The sequence below is a fragment of the Leptonychotes weddellii genome, chromosome 6, assembly GCF_054177405.1.
Source record: "Leptonychotes weddellii isolate Sample4059 chromosome 6, ASM5417740v2, whole genome shotgun sequence".
In the NCBI taxonomy this organism is placed as follows: Eukaryota; Metazoa; Chordata; class Mammalia; order Carnivora; family Phocidae; genus Leptonychotes; species Leptonychotes weddellii.
Genome location: NC_138374.1, coordinates 79,967,988 through 79,979,801, shown reverse-complemented (window position 1 = coordinate 79,979,801; position 11,814 = coordinate 79,967,988). Strand labels below are relative to the sequence as shown.

The 11,814-nt window shown below is 42.4% G+C and overlaps 2 protein-coding genes across 4 annotated transcripts in view; one reads left to right on the top strand and one right to left on the bottom strand.

The window, feature by feature from the left end:
* CDC42BPA (CDC42 binding protein kinase alpha) overlaps nt 1-11,814 on the top strand; it is a 727,403-nt gene that overhangs the window by 71,594 nt on the left and 643,995 nt on the right. The window lies entirely within an intron of this gene.
* LOC102740653 (kinesin-like protein KIF28P) overlaps nt 1-11,814 on the bottom strand; it is a 66,178-nt gene that overhangs the window by 40,571 nt on the left and 13,793 nt on the right. The window contains 2 exon segments of the mRNA XM_081823177.1: nt 6,274-6,309; nt 7,694-7,897. Of these exon segments, the coding sequence (XP_081679303.1) occupies nt 6,274-6,309; nt 7,694-7,897 (240 nt within the window).

Here is an 11,814-nt window from a genome sequence, read left to right as displayed (position 1 = left end):
TTTCCGCGAGTCAGAGCAGAAGAGACCGTTTCCAACCCTCTGCCTCAGAGCAGAGAGACCGCAGTCTGTTCTTCAGTGAGCTCTCCAGGCCACACCGTCTCCGTTTCTGTTCGTGCTGCTATAAACTGCAGCGGCCTGGGTTGTGCACCCCTCTGCAGCGCCCCCAGTGCTACCTCCAGGTTGGAGCACGTCTCTGCCCTTTGTGCTTCTAAAACCGCCAGCCGCTCCTAGTTCGCGTGCGTGCGACTCCGACGCTCGGGGTTTCCATCCCGGAGGTTGCAGTTCACCCGCGGGACCCGGCACACCAGGTTTCCTGCTCGGAGGCTGCAGTTCGCGTGCGCGGGACCATCGCTCCGGTCTGTCCGGGAGGCTGCGGTTCGCGTGCGCGTGACCCCGCCACACTGCTTTTCCACCCGGGGGGCTGCCCTAAAGTTCTTTCCCTACGCTACTGGTCTGCGAGTCTGTGCTGGTCCGCAGCGCGCGAGGCTGTCACTCACCGGCGGTGTAGGATCCCCACGGCCAGGCTCCCTCCCGCTGCCATTTATCCTCCGATATCTGCCTGCAGAATCACGGCTCTCCACTCCGTACCTCAAAACCAACCGCCTGTGATATTCTGTTTGTAGAGATCCAGATCTTCTTACCGGGACCAGGGCTTTTTACTAGTAGATCCTGACATAGGATTGTAGAAGAGGCACTCAGTGAATGATTTTTGACAGAACAGTGTAACCAGAGCTAGGCTAACAAATAAAGTTTAATACATCACATGTAGGATGCTGCAGATCTGCTTCTGCAGCAGGATAAAATATTGGAGTAGGTATGCTCAGGTGTCTGGCTTTTAGCAGGTGCTTCTAAAACATTTGTGCTTGAAACTCTTATTCTCTTATTGACAAACATTTGCCTAGAAATCTTATTGTTTTATTTGATTAGCAATTCCTTTGTGGATAATATAAAAATACACTATCCTAGCCCCTCTCTGAATTATCACAAATTCTCTATTACAAAGTAATTTTGTAATCTCGGTCTTATTTTACCAAGAACAGTGATAAATGAAAATAAAAATAAATAGTAGATAGTAACTTTCTAAGTACCTAATGAAAGCAGAAGGCATGGTCTGCCTAGGTGAGATCATGTGCCCACAAATGCCACCACCCTGAACTCTCTACTTCCAACGGAAACTAATTCAATCCAAACAGTATTTGCTACAGTCAAACCTAACAGGAGAATATGGGTGATTCTTTGAATCTTATTATTGGAGAATTGTGAGATGTCACACCTAGACCATGGCTTTGGGTGAAAGCCCATGTTGCCTCTCATCCAAGAAAAGGCACCTCTGACAAGGCCAACTAGGTCCTACTGTGGGATTCTGGTAGAGCCAGAGGCCCCAGAGGGGTGGCCAGTGTTATATGGTGCAGAGATGTCTGGACTGGGAGCCTGAAGACCTGGGTTCTCAGTCCTGGTTCTGCCTCTAACCTGGGAGTGCTTTGGAAAATCTCTTACTTTCCCAGTATTCATAATGGTAGAGGTGGATTAAATTATCTCCAAGAAATCCCCCAGCTCTGGTATTCTACAGCTTTTCGTCCTAGAGCCAAGGCAAGATCACAGATTGAAGTTTGGGCAAGCCAAACTAAGACAGTGGACATAAGGTGACAGAGATAAGGAGATATCAAAACAGAGACCACTTCTGGTGTAGCTAGGAAGCCTTTCCTCTAACATACAAATTGTTGGAAGGGGCATCTAAGGCTGAAGATAGGACTGAGTAAGGCTTATTAGAAAAAAGCTAAGTAGATTCATCTGGGTGGAGTGGAAGTATGGGCACCCAGAGACAAGGGTGGATCCTGGTGCCGGGACCCTCCATGTTGTGCCTGGAGATCAAAATTGGTGATTGTCACAAGACCTTCACTCACCTGGGCTTTCCTGAGAATCCCCTAACTGTGCCTCTTTTTGACACACCTTCAAATCCAACTTCACTTTGCTGCTAGAGAACTCTTCTAGAATCCCAATCTGATTATCTGATTTCCCTATAAAACCCTCCACGGATTCTCTACTGCCTCTGGGACAAAGTCCCTTTACTTCTGGCAGACCCCCACCATGTATCCAACTCTGGCTACACAGGGTACTGACTGTTCCTTTAAATGCCATGCACTTTCATGTATTTTTGGACTGGTTAAAACTAATCCTGCCTAGGGCGCCTGGGTGGCTCAGTTGGTTAAGCGACTGCCTTCGGCTCAGGTCATGATCCCGGAGTCCTGGGATCGAGTCCTGCGTCGGGCTCCTGGCTCGGCGGGGAGCCTGCTTCTCCCTCTGACCCTATCCCCTCTCATGCTGTTTCTCTCTCTCTCTCTCTCAAATAAATAAAAATAAATAAAATCTTTAAAAAAAAAAAACAAACTAATCCTGCCTAAAGTGCCCCTGTCTGTGTCCCCAACCCTCTGGCTGCCTCACCAAACTCCTACACATTTTTCGAGGTCCTGTCTAAGTCCAGCATTGACCATTGCTGCCAAACATCCCAGGTAGTCATGTACTCTGTCTTCTCTGCCCCTTGCTCTTCGCCATTCATGGCGCACATGTCATACATCACTGTCTGGAGAGGGTGTTGTAGCTCCCACTAGACTCCTCCATGGCGGGAATTAAGTCCAAGGATTAACTCACCCTCAGATGAGCAGGGAGCCCTACACAGGGCTCGATCCCAGGACCCTGGGATCACGACCTGAGCCCAAGGCAGACGCTTAACCAACTGAGCCACCCAGTCACCCCAGGATGTCCAGTGTTCTTATTTTAGAGATGAGGAAACAGAATTCCATACAGACTATCATCATAAACAGATTTCAGAAGGGAGACCACAGTGAGATGCCCACCAGAACTTGGTAACAAAGGAAATTAAATTGTCCTCCCAAAGTCATTGGTACAAAATAAAGGAGTCACACTGTCTTCCAAGCCTTAGCAACTTGAAAGAAATAGAAACTTGATCAGTGACCTTAACAGAAGAACCCATTTGGAACCCACAACTATATGGTCAATTAATCTTCGACAAAGTAGGAAAGAATATCCAATGGGAAAAAGACAGTCTCTTCAACAAATGGTGTTGGGAAAATTGGACAGCGATATGCAGAAGAATGAAACTGGACCACTTTCTTACACAGTACACAAAAATAAATTCAAAATGGATTAAAGACGTAAACGTGAGACAGGAAACCATAAAAGTCCTAGAGGAGAACACAGGCAATAACCTCTTTGACATAGGCCATAACAACTTCTTTCCAGATACGTCTCCTGAGGCAAGGGAAACAAAAGCAAAAAGAAATTACTGGGACTTCATCAAAATAAAAAGCTTCTGCACAGCAAAGGAAACAATCAATAAAATTAAAAGTCAACCTACTGAATGGGAGAAGATATTTAAAAGGGTTAGTATCCAAAATATATAAAGAACTGATAAAACTCAACACACCAAAAAATGAATAATCCAAATTTAAAAAGGGCAGAAGACATGAACAGTTCTCCAAAGAAGACACACAGATGGCCAACAGACACATGAAAAGATGCTCAACATCACTCATCATCAAGGAAATGCAAATAAAAACCACAATGAGATATCACCTCACACCTGTCAGAATGGCTAAAATCAAAAACACAAAAAACAACAGATGTTGATGAGGAAGTGGAGAAAGGGGAACCCTCTTACCCTGTTGGGTAAGCCACTGTGGAGGGCAGTACGGAGGTTCCTCAAAAAGTTAAAAATAGAACTACCCTATGATCCAACAATTGCACCACTGGGTGTTTAACCCAAAGAATACAAAAAATTAATAAAAAGGGATACATGCACCCCAATGTTTATAGCAGCGTTATCTACAATAGCCAAAATATGGAAACCCCAAGTGTCCACTGACTGATGATTGGGTAAAGAAGAAGTGGCGTATGAATATATACACAATGGAACATTACTCAGCCATAAAAAAGAATGAAATCTTGCCATTTGCAATGACATGGATGGAGCTAGAAAGTATTATGCTAAGCAAAATAGCCATTCAGAGAAGGACAAATACCATATGATTTCACTCATGTGGAACTTAAGAAACAAAACAGATGAGCAAAGGGAAAATAAAGAGAGAGAAACAAAAAACAGACTCTTAAACTCTAGAGAACAAACTGCTGGTCACCAGAGGGGAGATGGGGAGATGGGTGGGGAGATGGGTGAATCAGGTGATGGGGATTAAGGAGTGCACCTGTCGTGATGAGCACCGGTTGATGTAGGGAAGTGTTGAATCACTATATTGTATACCTGAAGCTAATATGTTAACTAATTGGAATTTAAAATCTTTTAAAAAAAGAACCCATTGAATTTACTATCAACCTTCAATGGTAACCTTACACTCATGAAAGAGTGTAAGAAACAAAATGGATATTTTCTTTCTTTAATATAAAGAGAAAAACACTGACAGATTAATTCCTTTAATATTTATTTAGGAATGATTAAGTACAAGGCTTTGGATAGTGCTTGGGGTTACACAAAAACTATTAGGATATGGTCTCCTATAAGAAACTTACAGTTTTAGATGCCTTTGTCAATTCATCCACTCAGTAAATATTCAGGAGCACCCATTCTAAACCTACAAGTGCACTGAGTATTGAGAGGGTATTTCATATTGAAAGATGTTCACAAGGACATGATCTGTTCTGGAGACACAAATATGTAAATAAAATTTCACAGTATAATATGATCAATTCAGGGGGAAAGGGCAATGAATATCTGGTATTTTCTAAGCTCTGTGTTAGAAATTTAAAACAGTGCACCTCAATGTGTGGTGTCTTATTTTAAATTCTCTATAAATGACAAAACTGAGCTCTGAGATAAAGTGATTTTCCAAAGTCACATGGCTACTCAATGAGAGAGGTGGGGTCTGAGATCATGCTCTTTCCAACCACCCCAGGGACAGGTATACCATGGTGTGGGCACTAAATTCAGCCAGCCACCTGTTTTTGTAGGACCCTTGATATAAGAATGGTTTCCACAGGGGCGCCTGGGTGGCTCAGTCGTTACGCGTCTGCCTTCGGCTCAGGTCATGATTCCAGGGTCCTGGGATTGAGCCCCGCATCGGGCTCCCTGCTCGGCAGGAAGCCTGCTTCTCCCTCTCCCACTCCCCCTGCTTGTGTTCCCCTCTCTCGCTGTGTCTCTCTCTGTCAAATAAATAAGATCTTTAAAAAAAAAAAAAAAAGAATGGTTTCCACATTTTTAAGTGACTGAAAAAAATCAAAAGAAAAATATTTTGGGGATGCCTGGTTAAACGTCTGCCTTCGGGTCAGGTCATGATCCCAGGGTCCTGGGATCAAGTCCCACATGGGGCTCTTTGCTCAGCACGGAGTCTGCTTTTCCCTCTGCCTCTCCCCCTGCTCATGCGCTCTCTCTCTTTCTCTCTCTGACAAAATCTTTTAAAAAAAAATATTTTGTGACATGTGAAAATTGATGAGAAGAACAAAGGCAAGAGAAATGCAGCTGAAATTAAATTTCCTTACAACTTGCAGCCTAAGTTGCAAAGTGTGGCGTTCCGCAAGGAAATCATGGCTGCCTTAATGTTGATGTATCTTTAAAGATTTAAGCAACCTTAACACATCCAGCATCCTGGAGGCCTTGCTTCTAACATGCACAAATTCCTTAGAAACTTACCTGTCCCTAAACCCCGCTAACAGAAGTCCATAATCAGCCACTCCTCATAACCCTGGGGCAGCTTTTTCTGCCCAAGAGTCCTGTTGCCTTGCTCTAACAAAAGCACCTCTTTGCACCGAAAGCATCTCAAGAATTCTTTCTTGACCACTGGCTCTCAGCCGGACATCAAAAATTATGTGAAATTCAAGTTTCAGTGTCCAAGAACTGTGCCCCATTGGAACCCTCCCCCCACCCTGCCCTGTACTCATTGTGCTGGGTGGGGGGGAGGTGAATAGTTGCAGCACAAACCATCTGGCCCTTTGAAAACAAAGTTTGCCATTCCTCTGCCCCACATGCTGACTGAGGTCAACTGGATGGGTAGGGGAGTGGACCCTGGAAGGGCAGAGAAGGGTAGATGTTGGGAAGAATGACATGTTCCGGAGAGGAAGACATTTATGTGGCAGAAGCATAGACTGTGTGGAGTTAAAAGGACAAGAAGTGGAGCCAGAGAGGTAGGACAGGGCTGTAGCCCACGGTGGGCTACGGAGTTGGGACTCTAGCTGTAGTGGGGGAGGGGGAGACTCTGGCTGCAGAGTCCCTCAGGTGTGTGTGTCAGAGAATACAATCACTGTTACCTGCTTGTTGTAAATTTCCAGCATACTGAACGTAACCTGTATAAGAAAAGAGCATAAAGTTAATATTCTCTGGAATCTCATCTTTGGGGAAAAAAGTCATATAGGAACAATATAAATTTCCAACAAAGGGAGAAGCTAATATTGAATATAGTAGTGCTTGGGGCACCTGGGTGGCTCAGTAGGTGAAGCGTCTTGCATTTGGTTCAGGTCATGATCCCAGGGTCCTGGGATCAAGCCCTGTGTCCGGCTCCCTGCTCACGGGGAGTCTCCCTCTCCCTCTGCCCCTCACCCTGCTTGTGCTCTCTCTCTCTTAAATAAATAAATAAAATCTTTTAAAAATATAGTAATGCTAATTCACATGCAATAAATGATTCTCACATAATTTTAATGATATGGAAGAAGTTCTTAATATAAATTAAAAACATATACACAACCCTGTGTGTATGTATTTCGGTCTTGCTTGGCAACAGAAAAAGGTTATTCTTTATTACTCACTCCCAATCTGAACATATGTAGAGAAAAAGACTGGTCTTTATCCTACTGTGTATTCCTTCTGGAATATTTCTGGACAAGCCGACACTCTGTATGTGGGAGGCTGGAGGAATCAGAATGGCTCTAGCATAGAGTAAAGGCCCTAAGATACTGACATTTGCCACCGCCACCCATAAGAAGGCGGGCTTGTGGGTTTCGTTTCCCAGTGGTGGGTCTTCCCAGTCACCTCTAATGTCCCCAGAGCTTCCAACGAGCTTGAGTGTCACATGTTTTAAACCAATGGCCTAAGATTAGCAGACAAGGAAAGGCTCCAATATGAGAGATCAAACAAACAGTAGAAAAAAGGAACTCTGAGAAAGCAGATGATGCATGGAGTAGAAGAAACGTTCTTTAAAGTCCTATAACTCATAGCTTCGGAGAGAGAAAGAATGCTCTCCATGAAAAGCAGGATGCCACAGGGTGCCTGGGTGGCTCAGTCAGTAAAGCATCCAACTCTTTATCTCAGCTCAGGTCTCGATCTCAGGATCAAGCCCCACACTGGGCTCCACAGGTGTGGAGCCTACTTTAAAAAAAAAGAAAGAAATGAAAATGAGCACACACCCACAGCCTTGGTAGAAGAGGGGAGTAAAGGAAGCCATCGGCAAGTCAGCAAGGGTCTTGTTCTATCAGCCTCAACAACAGTCTCTCATGAGTGTTAGCTTTAAGACATCTGCTTCTAGGATACTCGAAGTGCCTTTGGGTTTTCCTGCATAGAACCAGAAAAGGTCAGCATTCTAGTTAGCTGCAACTTGATTTTGCAATCCTGAGAAGATTTTGGTATGGAAAATTAACATTATCCTGAAATAGAGATGCTGTTCATTTGGAGCCAGGAATTTCCAAAATGAAAAAAAGAAATTCCTGGAAGAAGGGATTTTCGGATAATGCATACCTGGTATTCTTCATTTCCCTCCTGCTTCTCAATTGCTTGAAAGAGCTCCTCGCACACATTTGGAATAATACCCTTGTTTGCACCAAACCCAACCATGGAATAGCTTTTTCCAGAGCTAGTTTGGCCATAGGCTAGGAGGGTGGCATTATAGCCTTGCCAAGCGCTGTCCAGAATCTGCCTGCCGAGATCATGGAAAACATCCTTCTGGAAAGAAGATCACAGACACCGCGTTCAGCACATGCTTTCCACAATACCCTTAACATATAGTAAATATTCTGGTTTCGACCGATTGCTTAATTAGTATCATACGACCTATTTGATAGAAAACTCTGATACTTAGAACCAGTGGAACAAAGCTGGAGACCAAAAAGGGAGTTGGCAATTTGGAAGACACTGATCACCGTGGACTTCAACTAGCTGGTATCCAATAGCAAATCCATGAATCTCTTAGCCTGGCCCAAACCTAGCCTGGCTCAGTCTTTAATACTCAGCAAATAGAAACAATTTCAAGGAGTCAGGGGATAGAGATCAGTCAAATGCCCAAACTAATTTTAGTCCTCCGCTGGTGAACTTTTTTTTTTTTTTTTTTTTTGCCACAAGACCCAGCGGTTCTGGAGCATTTCTACAATATGCACACATACATGTTCACCGCGGCCCCCCCCCTTTTAAGTGGGAGACACAGATGCCTGTGCCCGCAACTGCTTGAAAGAGAGGATGTGGTCTGGCTCTTTCAGTATCTGGGTCATGGTCAAAGCCAGCAATATTCTCTTATCTGAAGACATTCTTCTCTGGTCTCTAATATCAATAAAATAGTAAGTAAGTTTTACGTGATCCCTCCATTGAAACAGGTACATTTGTTTTTGTTTTTTAAAAAGATTTTATTTATTTATTTCAAAGAGCACAAGTGGGGGGAGGGGCAGAGGGAGAGGGAGAAGCAGACTCCCCGCCAAGCAGGGACCCTGACGCAGGGCTCGATCCCAGGACCCTGGGATCATGATCTCAGCCGAAGGCAGACGCTTAACTGATTGAGCCACCCAGGCGCCCCTGTAATAGGTACATTTGTATCATCTATATAATTTTTACTTCTGGGAAAGATGCACATACCAACATAGTATGATTTATATATGGACAACAGACAGTAGCCAATCTTACTGTTCATTTCTCATAAGAAAGGAATAGAAATTATTATACTACAGGGTTAGGGGAGCTTCAGGCCTAAAATACAGAATTTGACCCGTGGTTTCTGAAAACATCATGACCATACTTTTCCCAGAAAAATGTACTCACATAAAGGATATCTACTCTACCTTAGGAGCTATTAGCTAAGCCTAAGGAGTGCTTCGTGTACCTGTTGGCTATTTGCATTTCTTCTTTTGGAAAAACTGTCTATTCAGTTCCCCTGCCCATTTTTTAATTGGATTGTTTTTTGTGTGTGTTTGTTTTTGGATGGGTTTTGTTTTTGCTTTTTGTTATTGACTTGTATGAGTTCTTCATCTATTTTAGATATTAACCCCTGACCAGATACATGATGTGCAAATATTTTCTATTTCATATGTTGCCTTTTCATTTTGTTGATGATTTCCTTTAATGTACAGAAGCTTTTTGTTTTGATATAGTCCTACTTATTTACTTTGGTTTTGGTGTCAAAGCCAAAACATCATTGCCATGACTGATGTGTAGAACCTGACCACCTATGTTTTCTTCTAGAAGTTTTATGGTTTCAGCCCTTATGTTCAAGTTTTTAATACATTTCAAGCTAATTTTTGTGAGTGGTTTGAGGTAGGGGTCCAGTTTCATTCTTCTGCATATGGCTGTCCAGTTTCCCCAACACCATTTACTGAAAACACTGTCTTTTTCCCATTGTCTACTTTTGGCTCCTTTGTCATAGATTATTGACCATATACACATGGGTTTATTTCTGAGCTCTCTATCTGTTCCACTGATCTATGGAGGTTGCCTTTCCATTTTCTTGATGGAAAATTGTTTATTTTTGCCTTGGTTTCCCTTGTCTGAGGGGACAAATCCATAAAAATATTGCTAAGACCATTGTCTAAGAGTTTACTGCCTATGTTTTCTTTTAGGATTTTTATAGATTCAGTTATCACTTTTACGTTTTTAACCCATTTCGACTTGATTTTTCTGTATGATATAAGAAAGTGGTTCAGCTTCATTCTTTTCCATGTAGCTGTCTAGTTTCTCAGTGCCATTTACTGAAGAGACTGTGTTTTCCCCATTGAACTGACCATATAAACACGGGCTTATTTCTGGCTCTCTACTCTGTGCCTTTGATCTTTGTGTATTTGTAATTTGAGGAGGATGGATATTAACTCTTCTTTAAATATTTGGAAGAATTCCCCTGGGAAGCCATTTGGTTGTGTACTTTGTTGGGAGTTCTTTGATTATTAATCCAATTGTGTTACTAGTGTTCGGTCTTTTCAGATTTTTTCTTTCTTTCTGATTCAGTCTGGAAGGTCATATGTTTCTACAGATTCATTTCTTATAGGTTGTCCAATTTGTTGGCTTATAATTTCTTGTAATAGTCTCTTATAATCCTTTGTATTTCTGTGATGTCTGTTGTAACTTCCCTCTTTCTGATTTTATGTATTTGAGTCCTGTCTCCTTTTCTTGATGAGTCTGGCTAAAGCTCTATCAATTTTGTCTATCTTTTCAAAGAACCAGCTTTTAGTTTCATAGTTATTTTCTATTTTCTTAAGTCTCTATTTATTTTGGCTCTGATCTTTATTATTTCCTCCTTCTACTAAATTTGGCTTTTGTTTGTTCTTTTTCTAATTCCTTTAGGAGTAAGTTTAGGTTTATTTAATATTTTTCTTGTTCCTTGTGGTAGGCTTGTGTCACTATAAACTTCCCTCTTAGAACTGCTTTTGCTGCATCCCAAAGATTTTGACCCTTTGTGTTTCCATTTTCATTTGTCTCCACGTATTTTTTGATTTCCTCTCTGATGTTTTTATTGACCCATTGGTTGGTTAGTAGCCTGTTGTTTAGCTTCCACTTGTTTGTGTTTTTTTTCCAGTTTTATTCTTGTAATTGATTTCTAGTTTCATACCATTGTGGTCAGAAAAGATGCTTGAGGATGCCTGGGTGGCTCAGTCAGTTAAGCATCTGCCTTCAGCTCAGGTCATGATCCTGGGGTCCTGGGATCAAACCACGTATCCGGCTCCTTGCTCGGTGGGGAAGTCTGCTTGTCCCTCTCCCCACTACGACTCATGCTCTCTCTCTCTCTCTGCCCCTCCCCACTGCTTGTGAGCACGCTCCCTCTCTCTGTCAAATAAATAAATAAAATCTTTAAAAAGAAAAGATGCTTAATATGATTTCAAACTCCTTACATTTATTGAGGTTTGTTTTGTGGCCCAACATGAAATCTATCCTGGAGAATGTTCCATGTACACTTGAGAAAAATGTGTATTCTGCTGCTTTAGGATAAAATGTTCTGAATGTAGCTGTTAAGTCCACCTGTTCTCATGGGTCATTCAAAGTCACTGTTTCCTTATTGATTTTCTGTCTGGATGATCTGTCCACTGACATAAGTGGGGTGTTAAAGCCCCCTTCTAATACTATATTACTGTCAGTTTCTTCCTTTATATCTCTTAATATTGGCGTTATAAATTTAGGTGCTCCTATATTGGGTGCATAGAGATTTACAATTGTTATAACCTCTTGTTGGATTGTTTGCTTTATCATTACATAATGCCCTTGTCTCTTCTTACAGTATTTGTTCTAAAGTCTATTTTGTTTGGGATGTCTAGGTGGCTCAGTCCATTGAGCATTGATTTGGCTGAGGTCATGATCTCAGGGTCCTGGGATCGAGCCCCGAGTAGGGCTCCATAATCAGTGGGGAGTCTGCTTGAGGATTCTCTCTCCCCCTCTGTCCCTTCCCCCACTTGTGCATGCTCTTTCTCTCTAAAATAAATAAATCTTAAAAATATATATATAAAGTCCATTTTGTCTGATAGAAATATTGTTACCCTAGCTTTTCTTTTCACTTCCATTTGCATGGAATATTTTTTCCATCTTTGTGCTTTCAGTCTGTATTTGATTTTGGGTCTACAGTGGAGTCCCTTGGAGGCAGCATATACGTGGGTCTTGCTTTTTTCACCCATCTA